This window comes from Folsomia candida, unplaced genomic scaffold, assembly GCF_002217175.1.
Source record: "Folsomia candida strain VU population unplaced genomic scaffold, ASM221717v1 Fcan01_Sc002, whole genome shotgun sequence".
Lineage (NCBI taxonomy): Eukaryota > Metazoa > Arthropoda > Collembola > Entomobryomorpha > Isotomidae > Folsomia > Folsomia candida.
Window position 1 is genome coordinate 19,154,834 of NW_019091194.1, and position 19,945 is coordinate 19,174,778.

Here is a 19,945-nt window from a genome sequence, read left to right on the forward strand (position 1 = left end):
GCTGCATTTATTTCGTGGCGAGGATCTCCTTCCAATGTCGCAGGACGGTCCGACTGCAATTGCACCTTGCTCCTTTTTTTGTGGTTCTCGTCGTGCTAAATGATGGTCATTTGTTACTAATAATTTCATGGTTTTCTTGGTATTTTTGTTTTATGGGTGCAAATTGACAGCGGTGTAATGAGAATTTTGCATTGAATAAGTATTGATATCAACTTTTTTTAGGTAATTTTACATTTTTTAAAAAGATCGTGCATTGTGTGACCTGAAAAACATGCCAACATTGTAAATATCGTTATTACAATACGATTCTTACTGGTCACGTAAACATTTATTTAATATTTTCCTTTCTTCCGTCCATACCCTTGCACACACGCATTGGGAAACACTTGCACTTTGAAACTTTATCTACATACATTCTCAAGCAGCAATATTTTATCAGGGTGAAAATCTCATGGTTTTCTCATGTCTTGATGACCATCAACAAAACTGTTGCGTCCTGCACAAAAAATAATTTGTATTGACAAATCTTTGAAAAATTTCAAGTATGTGTACATAAAATATGTACCTATGTATATGGTACAATTGATACAATGACCACGCACCGCTGACCAAGCTATAAATAAATAAGATGCACATTATAACATAATAATCACGTGAAGAGACATTGAAAGGGAGATGTGAAGTCTCAAGTACAGAAGCAGCGTGTCGCTCACATTGTGCGTCTTTTGATTGAACATGTGATAATGACACTTTCCAGGTATGGATGGATTGTGAACACAACACAAGAGCACAAATAAGTCATGTACATCGAGTCCATTATGCCCAACAAAACACACAATTGTCACCCTTTCCTTGGAATTCCAATCTGCTGAGAAAAAAAGCAAAATCTTGGAAATCTTTCTTGACACTCCTATTCCTTCCCTTTTAGCCGTTGGTCATTTTTCTCACCTCCTCCGCCACCAAGATGATGAATGAGAAAACGACAGAGTAACCGAGGTAAATTGGGGCTTTACTTGGTCTCAATGGAACACTGACCTAGTTTTAGGCTCGGTTAGATACGCCATCAACATGTATCCACATATGCATATCTATTGCAATGGTGGTCGTGGTGGTCAACACTTTCTAGCCACAGCTACATTTTGAATTAGTTCCAATAATCCATTTCTCATTATCACTCCATTCACAAACATGGCCAAATTCAGCACTTGGTTTCAAATGTGGTCTGTTTAAGAAGGGTTTGATCTTTTTCCAGCACATTACTCTCCCAAAGTTACATATGAAACTGAATATATGTAGGAAATCTCATGGCGGAAGAAGACCAGTCACTAGGACCGCAATATGATTCTTGCACCGCTCCCATTGATGAGCAAATGTCCAAACCATTCACACACGAGAACGCTGGTCAGCATGGACAATGGTCAGTTGTCACTGTCAAGTGGTCGTGTGTCCTTTCTCTAAATTAAGAGTAGTAATGTGTGAACTTCCTTCCATTAGGAGGACACAAAGCACAGCAAGTTCTTTCACAATCCTTCATTACACCACGACCAATACCGTCATGTATCGTGTAGAGCCAACAATCAACAATCGTCACAAAAGCCATATGTGTGTGGACTCTCCTCTTCGTCTCTACAAATGAGAGGGAGTTCGCATTTAAATTGAAATATCGTAATTTACACTGGAGCAAGGTCGTGGCAGAGACGTAGCAGTGGTCACTTTACTTCTTCTTTGAGGCCAATCAACCGGAACACTTTAACACAGGGTGAATGGAACAACACAGAATTGGTGAATAGATCTCGAATTCGAATGCAAATAATCATACTTATTTTGTGGTTATATATGAATCCATCAGAGTTGTTGGTTGGTGTTGCTGCTTTTGCGGCATCATCATTCATAAATGAGCAATGAGGAAATCCTTGCTTTTTGTTGACCATCTCAAGATGTTTGGCACACGCATATGTGACAAAAGTTTACAAGGTCTACTAATAATTGCACCAGCTTGCTTGTGGTCATTTGGTCACTCACCCGCCCAGTTTACTTACTACGGGTGCATTGTTTGTGACATCTTCTGAGGAGTCCGAGTTAGAAGACATTTTCGAGATAAAATTGGACATCTGCTGGACTTGTTATTTGGTAGCGATCCACAAGTTGTAGGACGTACAAATGTACATATGTATGTACGCACATGATTTGCATCTCAGGTACATCTCACGTATGTGGTTTATCCTTGCTGATTGCTATCAAACCACTTTCTCTGGTCGCGTGTTCTTGAAACTACACATGTGCTCCTTATGCGTATGATATAAATGTAAATCCCTTGGAAAAAACGTGGTCGAAAAATCTCAACAAAAAAATTTGTAACAAAGATTCGTAGCAAAGTAAAATCAAGACAAGTTAAGTTTTCCCGTAAAATAGTCATCGCTTGAAAAAGTCTTGTCTCAGGAGAATGACTAGTAACAAAATTGTCTTGTTGACATATGCACATAGACAAACAACACAGTCAACAGTTTCTCCTATGGGTCCGTTAATCTTGTAACCGAACATGCAACACACGCTCCTCAGCAGCAGTGAAATCCATGCTTGTTCATTGTCAATATTTTTACTTTTACTTATGGTTTGCCCCCTCCGTCTCTAATCCTAAAAATGCACTTTTGTCCCAATTGGATCCATGCGTAGCGGACGCAACAACGGAAATCTTATTTAAGCCGAGAAAACTCAGATTTGTTCCAATTTCCAAGTATATAAAATTTGGGTGCCATGTGTTACGCATTTTTCCTCCTCCTCCTCCTCTTTCCGCCGTTTCGAAAACCCGAAGCCCAAGAGGACCCTTAAAGTAGCGTAGTCAAACTGTGCATGCGCATATATTTTTAACTGGCCTGCACAATAATGAAGTTATGCATGTGCACTTGACTAGGGTAACATACATAAATTAGGGACATAAATTCGGATAAATAAACCAAGAAGGAAGAAGTTTTTGAAGAAAAAAGGAGTAAAAATTTCGGGACCAAATTACTAGAAAATGTGATGCGACGTCAAGATCAACTTTTAAATTGCCCAAGAGAATTGGTTTAAACTCACCAAAGCAAAACCAAAGTTAATACAAAGCAGACTCTGAAGAGGCAAGTGATGTGATCTCTGGACTCTGAAATCCCAAAAATCCAATACTCATAATCCTTTCAACCGTGTCCATTTACCATACTTTTTAAGCTGCTACAAGATCAAAATTCTTCGCTTAAGCCAAGCCAGTCATCAACTCATCTATACAACAGTCATGTTTTGAAAGTGAGATTTCAAGAAACTTTGAATCATATTTAAGGGAAAATCTTTGTAATTTAAAGACAAATCTTGCTACTGTGCTGTATATCAGCAAGTGAGGGGAGGGGGTAGTAAATATTGAATTGTAAAAGTGTGTGAACATGAAAAAGTATAATTTGATGCACAGAGAGCAGTTAAACATAATACAAACTACATACTTTTCCATCACAAGACCGACACATTTCCAACTACGTATGCGTAAAGTAGTATTTCTATAAAGGGAAAGTTTCAGTTTCATTTGATGGGATTTTTATGAGCTACGATTCTGTTTTCCAAAATTTGTAATGGATGTGGGATGGTCGGTCGGGAGGAACATAAAATAAAAATAAATTGCTTAATCTTCACCCAATTCTTTCCCGTTTTTCGATGAGTTGCTGCTTCGGTAGTTAGTTGGTTGGAAATAACTAACCAACCAATCATACGTTTATATGCTCTCTTCAGTATGTAAACTTACAATGCATTTGCTCTTTCGGTTTGCATAGTGGAATTTTAGATTTTCAAATTTTTACAAAAAGTGAACAATACTCTTAAATATTTAACTCATCATTTCCTGAATAAATACTCGATTTACGTTGTTATTGATGCGAAGGGGAAGACGCTACAGCAAAGTTAATGGGTTTCTTCCTACCTTCGAATAATACAATTCGGTGCCAAATTATCCGGAAAGAAGAAGAATTTAGTTATTTTCTCCTCGAGCATAATTCAACTCTGGCAGATCATTGCTTTGTGTTTTTGATTCCTCTTTTATTCATTCGCCGTTTTGTGTTGGATGCTGCTTCTGCTCAGTCTCAATCTGGACTTTCCTGCACATTAGCCATTTCCCTGCAGATTGCACAATAGCTCTCCTTCCACCATTAATTCACTTCGCATTCGTCGCATTGTGTTGCCACCAACGAGAAAGGAATAATGGGCATAAACAGTCGAAAACTCAATGTGAGACTTTGAAGCCCACTAAAATAGATTGCAGCCGGGTTAACCCTCACATAAGGGCTATACGATATATGTACAAGAAACTGTCCTGCGGTTGTATACGTACGTATTAACCTGCTACGGAAAAATATAGGTAGGTAGATATGGGTCCCATAATTCTGTTCGGAATACGGGAACACGAGTGATAAATTTCACGTCAGAGCAACAGAGTAATAATGACTTTAAGTTTCAAGTAATTCCACAAAATGGTGTAGTCTGTGGGTACAAAATATGATTTTTGCCGTATGTAGGACAGAGTTGTGTAAGTAGACTCGTAATGTGTACACATATATTTACGTATGGAACGGAGAATTGGACGACGGAGGGAGCAGATAATAAAGAATATCATCTGAAGTGACCATAAAACCCCGGAGGAGACGATAAAGGCATTGAGGGAACGTGACAGAGTGTCATAAAAGCAGCAGGAGGTTTCATGCTCCATACATACGACCCAGGTATCTACGACCACCATTCATCCCAAAGTGTTGATTTATCAGGAAATGAAATAAGCCACGATTTCATTTCATTAAACGACGACGAGATAGTTGTTCTGATGATGACGAATCTCAACCAGGAAAAAAATTAATTGCTGCCTCAGCAGCTTTTCTTTCACATGTCGATTGGAAAATAGTGGTATTTATTTTGTAGTATTTAAATGACGTGCTCCTTAATGCTTCTGTCCAACAATGCTGAAATATTTTTCTAATAAAATCGGGCAAGACGACAAACCAACAATTGGTCTGGAATTTGAGGAAATTAAGTCAGGAAGAAGTTGCGTTATTGTAAGCTTATTTGTAAGAAAGACCTCTCCCTCGGTGTGTATCTTGGTGACAAGGACGTAGGAGAGTTAAGCTGGAGATTTGTATTAGGAAAGGTTAGTTAATAATTGTGAAGCTAGTGACTAAAACTTTGGTCACGGTTAAGCCTACTTTTTCTGTCCCAAGACGATCCAAATGACGGATGGGGATCCAATGAACTGAAGCCTGAAAGGGAAAGGAAGCCCATTAATCTCGATTCTTGAGTAACAAAACATTCCAGAGCTGTACATATATTTCCATTATTTTCATATTAGCTCCCAACTTCACTTGGCTCTTTTTCTCATTCTTCCTTACTTTTTGTTCAACTTCAAAATCAAAATTTCAATTTTCATCGGATCATAATCCAAGGAGAAGAAGTGCTTCGTCATACCTTGATCCGCTCACAATGCTGCAAAGTTTGCAGAAGAGTAATGAGAATACGTGACAACAACGAGTCAGTGAATAGCCAGGCAAAAGATGACTGTCGACCAAGTGACATTTTAAAATTATTACGACAAAAAATAAGCTGGGAAATATGAGTTTTTGCAGATTTTGGTAAAATTATTCATTCCCCATTCTTCCATACTTCATCTCCTTACGCACTATTACGGTAGTGTCCTTCAATGTACCAAATTGCCCACCACCACCCACCAATCCTTCATCATGCTAAGGGTAAAAGTTGGTCTCTACGTCCATTCATCCTGACCTTATCTGAAACCCTCTGTCATCATCATCATCGCATAACTTCTTTCACATTTTATTGGAAGAAACTGTCAACTTTGATCCATTGATGACTTTGGAGAGAGAGACCTGTTGTAACTGCGACTCAAGTGTTGTTTCTCCTTCTTCTTCTTCTTCTTGACTCCCAGTTTTGTAAACCTGTTGATTTCAACCAACAAACCATGAGTCTGCTTTTCGGCTAACTTTATTATATTATTCTTGCATTGTTGATTGTTGAGGGCATTGGATGGAAGCAGGCAATAGTTCCTCGAAGAGAACAGTGGAATTTAATTTTAAATAAACTTGCTCCCTATTCATTGAGAATTGACTTCACTCGAGTTGAAGGAACCTTGACTTGTATTCTTTCCCTTTGTTCAGACGAGGAGGAAGGAATCACATGAATTTATGTAAGAGTGACAATTCTGCAATGCCGTTGTGTTCTATGCTGCTCTTGGAGTTGGTATTGGACCTGCCTTTAAACTTGTTCATGTGCTAGTCGTTGGTTGGGTGGGTAGTTCTTTGAAGAGAGAAAGATTGATTGAGCCAGATTTTAAAATCCTGGGAGGTTATGGTCAAAACGCAATAAGTTTTAGTGTTCCAAAGAAATATCTTTGTTTACTACAAAAAATATAGGCTTTTGAGTTTTATTTTACTTAAGATTGTATATATTTTATGTTGGAGGACGTGTATAAAACTAAATATTGTGTAAAAAAAAGTTGTGAGAATAAATATATAAACTTTGGTGCAGTTTTTAGTTGAGACCGAAAATTTAGCAGTAAGCAGGGCTCAGTTGACGTAGCGTCTTCTTCCGTTCATATCGTGAACTTGTGGGGGCGGTCGGTTCACAGTTCTCCTCGCCCTGGAGGCCTTGATGTCTTTGACCGTTTTCCCATTGTCGGCGCAGATTTCCACTCCGTCCCAAACCAAGCTGATGACCTCGGGCTGGGGTTCGCCCTTAAACCACGAGATGCGGAAACGGAAGGTGACCAAATCCCCCTTTTTGATTTCGACGTCGTCCTTGCGACTGCGGAACAGGGCTTTTCCCTGCGTCGGGTTGTTGCTGATCCAAATGCTCCACCCCTAAAATAACAGGAGAAATTGTCATTTAATATTTATTCAAGTCTATAATTTAGTGGGGAATATAAAGTTGAATGTTGGTTTTAATGCTTACCCCGAGGAAAGTGAACTCGACATCAGTCGCCATGTCCATGACCCACTCGCCAGAGAAATTGTGTGGCGCGATGAAGGAGACATTCGCCAAGTAGTTGAGCAGGCCTTGGGACTCGATTTCGACCACGTTGGAGCAGTTGTGACCCCAGGCATCTCCCACAATCAGCACCAAGATGAGGCTCGACAGACCCGAAAAAGTGTTCATCTTGAGATTTTGTAGTAAATATGTGGTTTTTACAGTAGATATGCTGATAATTCGTTTGGTGTTCTTAAACAAATTTGCTATTACAAATTGTTGTTGCTCTTGATCAGATAGCTCAGAGATTGATGATGAGACTGGTGTTGCTGTGACTTCTTTTTATACGCGGCCTCAGTAGGTACATATTCGGGATTAATTGCCATAAGAAGATCATCTTATTATTTGCCAAGAATTATTTGGAAGCTGTTGTTCCTCGCGTATATTTTTCTCTGCTTATCAACCTGTCAATAACATAATCGCTTCACCTTTAAATGCACGGCGTCTTATTCTTATTGCATCACCAGAACAGCCTGGACAACTAATTCATTCGTTCTCCATGATTTCTTAACCTATTGGTTTTGGCTAAACTTTAGCTGATAATGATATACTACACGATTGCGCAATCAGATTACTCATCTCTGTGATCTCTGTGATCTTCCATGCATAGAACATTTACATTAGTCAGATGATGAAATGAAGTGACACACCTCCGCAGCAGCAAAAGATTAGCAATAAATATGGTATTAAGATTTGTATCTACATATAATCAGAACTAACTTGGGCCATAAAGTCATTCAAATTAGTGTCGACCTGAGGAGTCTCACATTTCCAGATAATTAATTTGTCACGTTCAAGTCACAAAGTGTTTTCCGACTTTTAATAATTTCCTAGCACATGTGAGCTAGAAAATTTGACAAATATTGTCAAGTTTATTTCCTCATCAACAATATTATTCAGATGGATAATGATGACGCGTTACTGATGTTGACGTATTTTCTAGTTCTGATGAGACAAATTATGTTACATAATTTATGTAAATGACGCCTTCACAACATAAATTCTGCATATTTGAGTCACATGCATTATTTTCATATGAACAATAACCTGTCACGCATTCATTACTCGCACGTATGACTTGAATTTTCTGGTCACACGTCATCTACACCGTGGCCGAAGCCGTTTCTTCGTGGCGAGAAGGTGCCGAGAAACGGCTGACTCCCCACCGCGTCTCTGACACTTTGAAGCATTTGCTCCTCGAGAACAGGGGAAGAAAGGTCCAGAGAAAAACAAATATTGAACTGAACCCGTGACCTCATTGACCCTTTTTAGTATTTTAAGCATTCCCTTCTCCGCGTGAGTGCGTTTTACCTTCAGTGTTTTACAAAGTGAAAATTGCTGTCTTAAAATAACCCTGATGATGATCAGTGTAAGTATGATCGGACCGGTTCTCTCTTGCCCCCAGTGCATTAAGGATGCAATAACTAGTACCAAGAACATGCATCTACTCACTTATTACACGGGCTCTGATTTGCCTTTTACCACACCCGACGACCAAGTTTCCTGCGTACAACTTGTTAATATCAATCTGTATTAGAGTTGAAATGTTTTTAGGGAGGAGGCGATTACACACAACGACCACAACCAGCCAGGCATTGAGTAATGGATCTCACAAGAAGTTCTGTCCCGTTAAGTCCTTAAAACCTAAAAGTAGATCTGGTCAAAAACCATGCATGTCGTGTGTAGCGTAATGCAGGGCAGAAATCAGACCTTGATCTTGGCTCCTGAATCCGCTCGTCATCTATCCAGCCATCCATCCATCCATCTCCTTCCCTAATGTGCTAGGCAAAGGGCCGAAGAAAACCACGCGGCTAAAGAGGAGACAAACCGCAGATTTCCTTCACTTAAAATCTATCTGCCGAGATTTTTTACGACGACAAGACAATGATGATGGTCATGTTTCTGTTTGTTTAGACAAAGGAGGAGGAGGAGGAGGAGGATGCTCCTCTCACTTGTTTCATGTGATGCGGTCTGGTGGTATGGACGGAGTGATGGTGTGGTGGTCGTCGTCGTCATCATGTAATCCCTTTCCGATACCGTTTTAAAACAGGGCCGCCCGACAAACACAGACAAATAATACAACAACTTGTACTCCGTCGGCAACTTTCTTCAAGAAGATTGAAAGATGCATCATGCATGCACATTATTACACACTCTGGACATACGTTAAACATTCGCTGGAAAATTAGAGTGTGCCCTTCTGCCTCGGCTCTTCTGGTGCGACTTTTCATCTAATAATAATAACGCTTCTTTGAACAATCCTTCAAGCACTGTAATTTTTAACACTTGCCCACAACAAAGTACCGAGTGAGGGTGTGCCTAAGCGTCGTTTCTGGTAAAAAATATTTATGTTTGTTTGCCCCGTACAAACAAATATTATCATCGTAATCATTGTGGAACAAAATCCGATCCAAAAAAGAACCCATGTCGATCAACGGTCAGTTTTTCATTTGGAAGAGTGTCTAGATTTTTAAAATCGTACAAAACCATCGAAATACAAACTGATTTTTTAAAATAGTAATTAATAGAACTTTACACCAATTAATGCGATGTAGTAGTTTAGGTCTGTAAAATTAGATGAGACACTGACCAAGACGTCATCTAAACCACGGTAATCCAGACAGTACACAAACAAGTAATAAGGAGCCAACAAGAGTCGACTGCCACAACTTGAGGCATCGTTCAACTCACTACTGCCCATTAGGGAGAGAGATTAGTCACAAGATTGAAGTGGCTCATCGGCTCTGTTTGCACTTTCAGCTAATATTTTGTAAACTCAATTATCAACAAATTAGGAAGATGTTGGACAATGGAAGAAAAGAACAAGAGTGCCGGCGGCTCACATCTCGGGTTTGTTTATACGCATTTGCTTTGCTTTCTTTTTTTTAATGGGCCGACACGGCGGCAACGTCCCACAAGCCATAATATTCCCATGATAAGACAATGTTTATGTGTTTCATTTATGAAGAAATAACGCGAGCAAGTTACACCGGACAAAAGCTTTTAGGCAATTTTAAGCCAAATCTCAACTTGTACATGGTTTTTCTAGATTGGCTGATTGATGCTTCTGTAATTTTAAAATATTTCACGTGCCGTGCACATTATTTATAAATTGAACCATCATTATTCATATTTGGAGAAGTTGGGTTTTTGAAGGATAGAAACTTAAAAATCGATGCAGCATGACGTATACAACGCGTGCACACAGGTCCAAAGCGACATAAGCGCGTCCTTTCTTTGGGTCCATGCACACGGAATAAATGTTCAGCTCGTTGTGCATAAGCTGACTTATTATCACGGCACCGAAATAAGGATATGATTGAAATAAATGTTGAATTGAATTGATTTTTGAGACACCGAACTCTATTCCTCTTTGAATTTTTGATTTGATGCTTAAAATTGGACGGCATTATTGCTCTGCTTCAAGGAGTAAGACGCATTTCAAAACGTTAAATGATGTGTAAAATTGGTTCTTGTTGTACTCCATGAAATGGAACCGAACTTTCGATCTCGGCTCGGCCTTTAGAGTTGCCATCCATGCAGCCAAAAGCAAAGGCAAGGCAGGCTCTCTCTCTCTGAATTCTTCTTTTTATGTCGTGTAAGAATCTTTCTTTACTTTGAATATCACATTTCACAACCGTTTTCCAGAAATATGTGCTCACTTTTTGAATGGGGGTATTCACAGAGCGGAGTCTTCTCTTCGACACCAACAGTCACCAAGAAATTTACAAGAGCAAAGTGACGATCATCATGTAATGCCTTATTTTACAGGGAATTATAATGCAATCTGTGACCATTCTTGGGGCTACGGTCTGGTCCATTTTCTAGCCGTAAAATTGAGTGGGATTTTTAAACTGGACAAATGTGGGTGATCATGATGACGACAATGGAGAGATAAATATAAAATGTATACCTCGCCGCACAAAAGACAAAAGTCTTTGATTTCTCAAAAGTGTGCGAGTAGTGACTTGTAATATTTATCACAACTCGTAAAATATAATAAAAAATCCCCGTTGCGCGTGCTGTTTGGTACGTACGTAAACGTAATAAGAGAGAAAACAACTCAAGTACCCCAGCCAAATGCAGACCTCATCATCTTATTTTACACAAATAAAAGGGATTAGAATATAAACTCGGATTCGATGAGAATTATGTATGTGAAGCGCAGTCAGTGAAATTACGATGTGGTCGCCTTTGTTCTTTAAAGTTGTTCTAAAAAGTTGGATAAAACCCACCACCCACGACACTCAAGGACAGAAAGCAATAAATGATGATGATGATTTCTAGTGTAAAAATTGTATTGAAATAGAATTCTAGATTTTTTCAAAATAAGTTCCATTTTTCCTAAGAATTTTCAAACACAACAAATGATAATTGATCCTCGGGAGGTAAGACACGGAGATATTCATCTTTCCAAAATCTGTGGAAAATGTCTGAAAGGCGGATGGACAGGTATCATTTTCATATCGCTCACATTATTATTCTTACTTTGTGTTAAAACCACACAAATTTGAAACCCTTCCTTCACTTTGCTCACATAATCTTAATGGTTCACATTGGAGATCCGTCTATGTAACTGCACAGGCTCACTCAGAGAGTAAAGCACGTTGGGGCCCATTTAACCCATTTAGTCCCAGGGAAGGATAAGTAAGTGATAGTTATTATCACGACATGGATCTTCTTTGTCAGAGCCTCCCGCATTTATCCATTGAATTTGATACTGCTGCTGCTGCTGCTCATCATATCATTCATCTTCTTCCCATAAGACAACGGGCGGGTGGGAGACCTCCAATTTGTTGGTGTGGGGAATAAAATTATGAAAATCCCACATGTCTACGACTTAATGTGTACATTTGTCGCCGTTCCTTCGTAATTGTTCTTATCGTCGTGATATGAATGATGCCCTGGAATAGACGGATGCCTACCAAACACTTATTTTCACTTTACCTCTGTTTATCTACTTTTGGATTAAGTGAAGCCATGTTACACTCCTTCATGACATGACCTCCCGGGTTGGGGAGCCACGCTTTGATGTCACAAAACTCTTGGTGGCTCCATTTACTCATCTTTTAGATGAGGAGGAGGATATCTGGATTGGATTCAAACGTCGCCTTTCCTTAGTTTTTGTTATTGTTAACCATTGTCTTTTCAATGTCCGGAGACCCGTGTCCTTACCTGTTTTAGGTGGAAGAGATGCTTACGTAGTGGCGACCGCAAAATGTCCCTGAGCAAGTACAACTACCTGTCTCTCTGTCTTTCCAGCTTTATGAATATTATGAGGTATTCATCACGTATGTATTCATGAAAATAATTTTTTTGTTCAAAAAAAAAACAACAAATTTTTCATTTATAAATAAACTTTTATTATTTACCAGTTCAAATGCTTGTCTCTTCTAAGAATGCATTTAGTAACAAGCGTATAAAATGTACATTTGATTTTTACAGTGTGATATTTCTCAGTACCGTATTAACTTATTGCTCACAGCAGTACTGCTTACGTAGTTTTCACAGTTTACACACATTAATATTATGAAAAGTATGTGTCATACTTTCGATAAAATACTTTAATATTTAATTACAATAAACATTTTGATTCAAGTTTAAAGGCTTTTGTTTAGTAGATTGTTTTTAGTGAATTGTTTTGCAACAGTGTATTGCTGATAGGTTTATGTACTCTTCGTTTTTACCTCTTCTTAATTAATTCAAATAAACAGTGAGAAATAACAGGTTCGAATTAATACGCAGTTTTTTTTTACCAAAGTTTCTGAAAATCTTGTTACAAATAATTGAAAATGATGGCAGTAGTACATAGATACATAATCGTCATAATAATACTACTTAAATAGGTATGCATGTAAATAGTATAGCTGCAGTAACAAAGTAAACCATAATGACTAGTTGTACTGAAATGAGTACTGTCTTTGTATTGTGTGATTCTACAAAATACACAAATAATAAAACTTGAGACTACAATTAAAAACTGAAAATCTACATGTTTTTATACAAAATGTTCAACTATATTTTTTTGCAATGAACAAAAAACTCTTGAAATGTGTCATGGATCATTTTCAAAATTGTATAATGTGGAAAACGTGAAAAACATGGTATGTATGTATTTATCTGGTCAAAATAAAATTTGAACTTGTCTCTTGTATCACCAACTTTGTAATTGATTTTTCGTTTCACATTTGAGGATTGAATCACAGTAGGTCAAAGTGGAGATTTTTTTAAATTCCTTAAAAAATAGGAAGGCACTTTACATGCGTACATGTAGAAACATGCGTACTCTGTGTACGTATACATTAAAGAGTACAAGTATTTAAATAGAAAAGTCACATCCTGAACGCTGCTCAGTGAAAAACCTCTTTGGACACACATTAAAGTTTTAGGAAATAAGTATGAAATGCAGGTGATGCAAGGAAGAAAAGTTAATAATTCATCTCAATTCTCAAATGTCCTATCCACTTTACCCTCAGATCCAGCAGCACTCACAATCAATGCTGCTATGTAGGTACGACTAATAAATCGGAAATAGAAAAGATTTCCTCGATCCATGAACATTATTAGCGTGGCTGACTGCCGATCCTCACATGTGTGATGGCAATACATACGATACGACGTTCCGTGTGTGAATGGATGAGGTAATCAAGTGTAATGGAGGTGTATTGAGATTTGAAATATTGAAAATTCCTCGGGGATTTTCATTCCGCGTACAAAAGAGCCAGGATTTCGTTTTGGATTTTATTCAGACTCAGGTGTGCATGCACAAACCATTCGTTGTACGAAGTAGTGGGCCCTTCGAGGCTGGCATGGCTTATTTATTTTCCTTATTCCTTCCTTCATCCCTGTCAGCCAAATCAATTCCCGTGTTTGGATTGAGATTTGACATATGAAGGGAGGGTCAGAAGCTGGAGGACCTTTTCCTCCAGGCGACGGTTGTGTGTGACGACGACGACGGAGACGTTGTTTACTGAGCAGTGATGAGAACTAAAGTCATTTTTGATCAAATTTTACTAGGTTGCTTCAGCCATCAATCAGGACGATGTAATAGCAGGATCATGGAGTTGTCGTTGAGCAAGAAACGTGATGGACATGGACGAGAGAGGAGAGAGATGAGGACCCATGAAAAGTGAATCGAGTGGGTGGAGCGTACTGTAAAAGAAAAACAGGAAAATTTTATTAGATTACGATTTATTTATGGCACGATTCATTGCATAATTCTGAATAATTTCTTTAAGGGGACGAATGAGGAAGAATGGAGGAAATTAAATAGAAATGCATACCAACGAGCGATGCATATGCAGGATCGAAATTGGGACTAGATAAAAGAATTATTATTAGAGTTCAATCAAGTGCAAAATTAAAAGGGAATTCAGCTCGGACACAATGATCAGGGAAACCGCGTTGTTGAGGACCATATATTTTTATTGCCATCCAAAAGCTCGACTATAGGCATGCTGCTGGTGAAAAAAATGAGAACGTGAGCCTTAAGTACGGAGAGAATTAATGTTGTAAATAAATATTGCAAAACCCTTTTGTGAGTCGTCATTATTATGCGAGTACGACCAGAGGCAGGCCACGCTGGTTGTTTACCATATGCATTAAAAATTCAAATGCAAATGATTAAATCCTTTCCGAACATGGACAAAATTCTAAAGCAAGGTACATACGATTTGATCACAAACGGTTGATTTATATTTTACACTCTACACTCTATACTTTCCTGTCCTTATGTGTGCCATGCCTCGCTCTAATGCTACATGATGTTAGCCGACTGAGTTGAAACCAGCAAAAAATGATTATCTGGCCAAGATAGTGAGTTCAGTAAGTAAGGGTCTTATCCTGCCCTTCGCCGTGGCTTGGTACATACATACACCGCCGGGAGCATAATAATGGGCAATAATGAGAAGGGTACACGGAGCCGGGGATTAAGGAAGGTAAGTAAGGTTCACGACTGGAAGAATGTGATGGAACGAGCGAATGTGGTGCTTTGCTTGGTAGGATGGCCTGAGTCCAATTTGAATCACATTTCATTACATTTTAAGGGACATGCATCCAGCTTCGTGCAATATTGCGCTCCTTTGCTTGCTTGTCTGCGTGGAGAAGGAGCGTTTGAAAGAAATGAAAGGCATACACAATCACAAAGGGCCCTCCTCCCTCCCCACCAGCTTCCCTCCCGGCTTTCTGCTGCTCCTCGTGCTACGCTATTTCCAACCTTCCTCCAAATCCTTACGCTTTGGATTTAAACTTTAATTTTGTGTCCAGACCGGGTTTTCTACACACTGAGGCTCAGAGAAAACCCCCGAAATTGAAACTGAGGCTAACTCTCTACTACTGCAGAGAGACAGATTGGCTTCCCGGCCATGTACTCAAGTGCGTACGTACAACAAAAATTTTAAGGGCTCTCATTTTTCTCGCTTAAACTTGAAATGTTCAACTTTTAATGCAATGCCAAATGTGATGGTTAAATGCGAACACAAGACGAAGCATTGCTGGTTCGAAGTAGTTGTTGGTGCAGACAGAGCCCAACTCCTTAAAGTGTTTGTTATGAAATGGATCCACAAATTCGGCATACGATGAGATACAATGTGACGTAACAAGTAACATGTGCAGACCAGAAGAGAAAAGATTTAAAAACTGGTATCTGAGACGACTTAAGGAGCACATGCACTAATTTACCAAGCGTGTGTTCACTGAGAGCGAGGTTATAAAGGAAGTCGTCAAAGTGCAGTATAATAAGTACGTAACAAGAAGAGAGCGGGCAAAGGAATGTATATTTATACAAGCTTATTTTTACGAAAATAATTGGTGACACCATTAAATCCACACTTACATTTTATTTATCTACAACTTTATGGCTGGAAAAAGGATCATCTTCTCAGATCACGACTGTTGCCACCAGGAAATGGCATCGAGCAACTCTTCATCCTCGGGACTGACGGGTTCATAGTTTTCGTAGTCGTATTGCATGTTATTGTTGTTATTCGCATTCGTATTTGCATTTGAGGAGGTGATGTAGGAGGAGGCTTCAGAAGCGTAGGAGGGTGACGACGGGTCCTCGCTGGAGGACGGGGACAACTGATGACTCCCCGCAGGAACGGTCGTCGTCCCATTGTTCGATTCGCCAGAGAAGAACTGCTGAGAATGGGAGAACGCTTCGACGAAGGCTTGACCAAACTGGGCCGCGCGAACCCCTTGATCAGAATCAGATTCAGAGTGAGACGATCCCGGAGAGGTCAGAAGGGCTCCGTTAATGTCCAACATATCCTTCAGATCTCGAATGTATTCCACTGCACAGCGAAGTGTCTCCACTTTCGACATCTTCTTGGCTCGATGGGTCAACGGGATGTGTTGCTTCAGGGCGGCGAAACCGTTGTTCACCTATGGAATTACAGAGAAAAAACACATTAGTGCATGTAGTCGTTACGACGTAATAAGCATGCTCTTGAATTACGAGATCGATTCATTTATTTAATTCCACTATTAATATCTTTTCCCTCGAGGATTAACCCACGCTCTTTCCAATCAATCAAACGACGAGTCATGCCCACTACTCTGATCTAAAAAACTGGAAGCTTAGGCAATAACCAAGTTCTGGAGTGAATGATAGCAAATTATAGAGGATGGCAATGAGCAGTTTCTTGGTACTCGCATGACCGTAGGATTCCTACTACTCTTATTATTATTATTACTACAAGTGGAGGAGTGGGACATAAAAAAAACTTTACTACCTACTTATCGCATGCATTGTTGTGAGAGAGGAGAGTGAAAAGAAAAATAAGAGGAGACAGGATGCAGTCAGTCACCCACCGGTGTGGTGGTGAAATTATACATTAACTCCAAATCCACTCCAGGAGGAGAAGAAAAGCATTGTCAAAAAATTCAACAAGTCTTTTAAACAATGCGAGTCGGAGGACGAATGAATGTCTCCTGCGATGCCGTAAGTAAGAGAAGAAATGGATGGAAAAGAGGGGCTGCGCTGCGATGAGAGGATGACTGCAAGATTCACTATTATTTTATTCAAATTTCGGAAAAGTTGCATTGTTCTCTTGTGTCTGCAGAATCCTGGGTTACAACCCGCCTCGTTTTATCAATTCTTGTCATTTCAGTAGTAGAATAGCATGCTTCATAAATGTAATAGTCGAGACAAATTTAATTTCCAGGGCACGATCAGCATCGCTATTCAGTCGTATTTCCACACGTATTAAAATAGTATGGCTTTTTTTTTTACATAAGTAAGAGTTTAAATTAAAAAAGTAAATATATGTACAGAATCGCGAATAAATATTCCCTTTTATTTTTTAGTCTGGTCTTTTTACTGAATGCAGACTAATTTCTGGACATGAGAATTAGTCACACACGCTTCATCCTCTCTCCGACGTGAGATTACACCAAAGCCCTTATTTACACGGATTTTATTATTTTTGTTGAAATCATCACGTGCAAATATTTATTTGTTTGCATTCATGGTCAGTTTGTCCGTTGATGAGACTATTGAATTACTACACGCGACTCGTGCCAAGTGTGCATTTCTTTGAAATCTCAAATGCACAAGTTTTAACAACATGATTGACTCTTTGAGAAACGCTCGTCGTCTCACTTTTCCTCTGAATCAATGAGACGCGAGAGAGAGACGACGGAAGGTTTTGCTTTATAAAAAATGTAAACAACCAACTGTTGACTATTTTCAATCCAGTGTAAAGGGAAACGTTAAACAACTCCTCGCATTACGAAATCGGGAAGGTTTAAAGCAATGCGATGCAATCCATTTGAGTGGTCGGAGGCCATGAAAAACGGGAGCAGATGGCGAGTGGAGGAGGGCGAAAGAAAAGTGAGGCTTGAGCCAATTTCGTTTTTACTCCATGTCCAACCAACCAGCCAACAAAAGTGACATTAACTTTTTGGTACATGTATAGCTTCATTAAAGTCGTGAAATAGACCTGGATTAGTTTTATCAGGTTTTAACTTCCTACATTATCAAGGAAAGACGATTTGCCCTGTTTCTTGCTTTTCATAATCACGAGTCACTTTCTCCCTATTTGCATGCAAGACTTGTATTTCTATCGTATGCAACTCTTAGGCAGACTCATGTTCCCCCGAAAAAGTGGTAATGAACTAATGACAATCCTTGTCAATTCAATATGAACTCGATTCGAAAATTTGGAGACAACTTTTAGGAATTTCTCCGAAATGTGAAAAATGTCTTTAAAAAAATGAGAAAAAGTATGTACATACCTGTTTGACACGATTCCTCTCCCTGGCATTCCTCCTCTGCACGGTGGCCGGTTGATGATGTCCTTTCGGAATTCCGAGATGAGAAAAATTGATTTTCCTTTTGCACTTGGATCCGAAGAGTTCGTTGGAATCCTTGTTGGAGGCATTTGAGCCGGAGAGCGATTTTCCGTGAGAACTGGAAATGGTGCTGTTGGGGGTTGAGCTCGGAGTGGGTGTGGACATTGGTGAGTGTGACGGGCTGTGCATCTCGTACTTTATGCCGGACTGCGGGGTCATGATTGGATGCAACCCACCACCACCCTGTCCTTGACCCATGGGGGAGTTGAGATTCGTCAGGTTGGTCGTCACTGTGGCCATGTCGAACATTTGTAAATTTAGTAGCAGTTTTCACAAACTATTACGCGTAATCACACAATTTTTCCCTTCTTCAAGGCACTACAATCCTCTCAATGTTTGTACTGATATGATTTGATTTCCACCACAAAAAATCTGTCTCCTTGTATTATTATATCACGATTATATTATTCTATTTTTCCGAGTGTGCAGACTGAAAATTAAAGTGAGTGTCGAATCGTACTAAGGTCTCTGGCACTTGTGAATTCTATAGAATCGCTCGAAATAGGAAATGGGTTTTCCTGTTCTTTTAAAACTGCTCCAATTCTGCTGAATGGAGACAACTGGTTTGACGATGAGAATAATGTGCGCTACTCAAAAAACGTTGTGTTTCGGGCAAGCGTTGGAAGTAAACTGAGTCCAGGAGGGTTTCTCCACAGATGTTTATACGAATGTGCAGTCCTAGCTAAGGGTCCAGCAAAGCAGTGGTGGCAGGTCAGGGAGCTACTGGTGAGACTGAAAAGACAGAACTGGGCATTTTCCACCCCTGCTCCTTGCTTATCCTTCGTCAGTGCTGGAATCGAGGGTTGTATTTCTCTCGTAGCAAAGGAAATCCATCCACGCGACACCCCAGATTACGCGTGCCCCATCCTTCAAGGTGTAGTACGGACGGACCAGAAGCTGGCTGCTCTAGCACGGTGAAGGTATTCTCATTGTTGAGGGCACAGACTGTGATGTTGTTGTGGGTATGGCTTCCAACAAGTTTTAAAAATCCACCACGACTACCTTACCTTATTGTTGGACTGGACGAGCGATGGTTCGGCTTCTGAGGGATGATCATCGCGAGGGTGAACTGAAAACTGCTTACTCTTTGGCAGAGGAGTCTTGGTATTATTACGAGAAGCAGAAGCTTGCAGTAGTGTTGGGTACTCCTTACTGACTTTTGTAGAAAATACACTTGTGATTACCTATTATTATTGCTGGCATGGTTTGGCTGGATTTTATTCCGTAGTAGTAGTAAAGCTTTTTGATTATGCCTTCAGCTTTGGATGCGGAGTGGCACGCGGATTCAGATAAAAGTTGGATGATGCCAGGCGTCGTATGCTATTACGAGTGCATTGAGGTTATAAAATAAAATAAAAATTGAAGACATGGCTCGTTTCCTATCCATTCTTATTTTACGTAACGAGCGATCCTACTTGTTGCTTCTCCTCTTGAGGTGGAGGTGGAGAAAAATGAACGGATTTTAAAGCGTGGACTCGATAAATAATTTTGAGCTGAAAAGAAAAGAAGAAAAGCATCCCCGAAACGAAACCGTCGTCGTTGTGGAGGA

At 39.6% G+C, this 19,945-nt stretch overlaps 2 protein-coding genes across 3 annotated transcripts; both read right to left on the minus strand.

The window, feature by feature from the left end:
• Positions 1 to 6,428: 6,428 nt before the first annotated feature.
• On the minus strand, positions 6,429 to 7,307 carry LOC110844592. The gene is made up of 2 exons (XM_022090833.2): positions 6,970 to 7,307; positions 6,429 to 6,878 (listed from the first exon to the last, which is right to left on the minus strand). The coding sequence occupies exons 1-2, from the start codon at positions 7,171 to 7,173 to the stop codon at positions 6,585 to 6,587; spliced, it is 498 nt and encodes a 165-aa protein (XP_021946525.1). The 5' UTR covers positions 7,174 to 7,307; the 3' UTR covers positions 6,429 to 6,584.
• Positions 7,308 to 12,383: 5,076 nt separating this feature from the next.
• Positions 12,384 to 19,486, minus strand: LOC110844691 (achaete-scute homolog 1a). 2 transcript variants are annotated; one of them, XM_022090961.2, is made up of 4 exons: positions 18,280 to 19,486; positions 15,878 to 16,425; positions 14,328 to 14,362; positions 12,384 to 14,196 (listed from the first exon to the last, which is right to left on the minus strand). In XM_022090961.2, exons 1-2 carry the CDS (start codon positions 18,643 to 18,645, stop codon positions 15,928 to 15,930), a joined length of 864 nt encoding a protein of 287 aa, XP_021946653.1. In that variant the 5' UTR covers positions 18,646 to 19,486; the 3' UTR covers positions 12,384 to 14,196; positions 14,328 to 14,362; positions 15,878 to 15,927. The 2 variants fall into 2 exon arrangements, with proteins under 2 accessions (XP_021946653.1, XP_021946652.1); XM_022090960.2 differs by lacking the exon at positions 14,328 to 14,362 and having other exon boundaries at positions 18,280 to 19,483.
• Positions 19,487 to 19,945: the final 459 nt, after the last annotated feature.

Excerpts from the sequence above, each read along its gene's own strand:
- LOC110844691 (XM_022090961.2), bottom strand. The coding sequence starts at position 18,645 with ATGTTCGACATGGCCACAGTGACGACCAACCTGACGAATCTCAACTCC. Across the intron at positions 16,426-18,279 it reads AGAGGAATCGTGTCAAACAG|GTGAACAACGGTTTCGCCGC; the intron begins GTATGTACATAC and ends GTAATTCCATAG.
- LOC110844592 (XM_022090833.2), bottom strand. The coding sequence starts at position 7,173 with ATGAACACTTTTTCGGGTCTGTCGAGCCTCATCTTGGTGCTGATTGTG. Across the intron at positions 6,879-6,969 it reads TCGAGTTCACTTTCCTCGGG|GGGTGGAGCATTTGGATCAG; the intron begins GTAAGCATTAAA and ends CTGTTATTTTAG.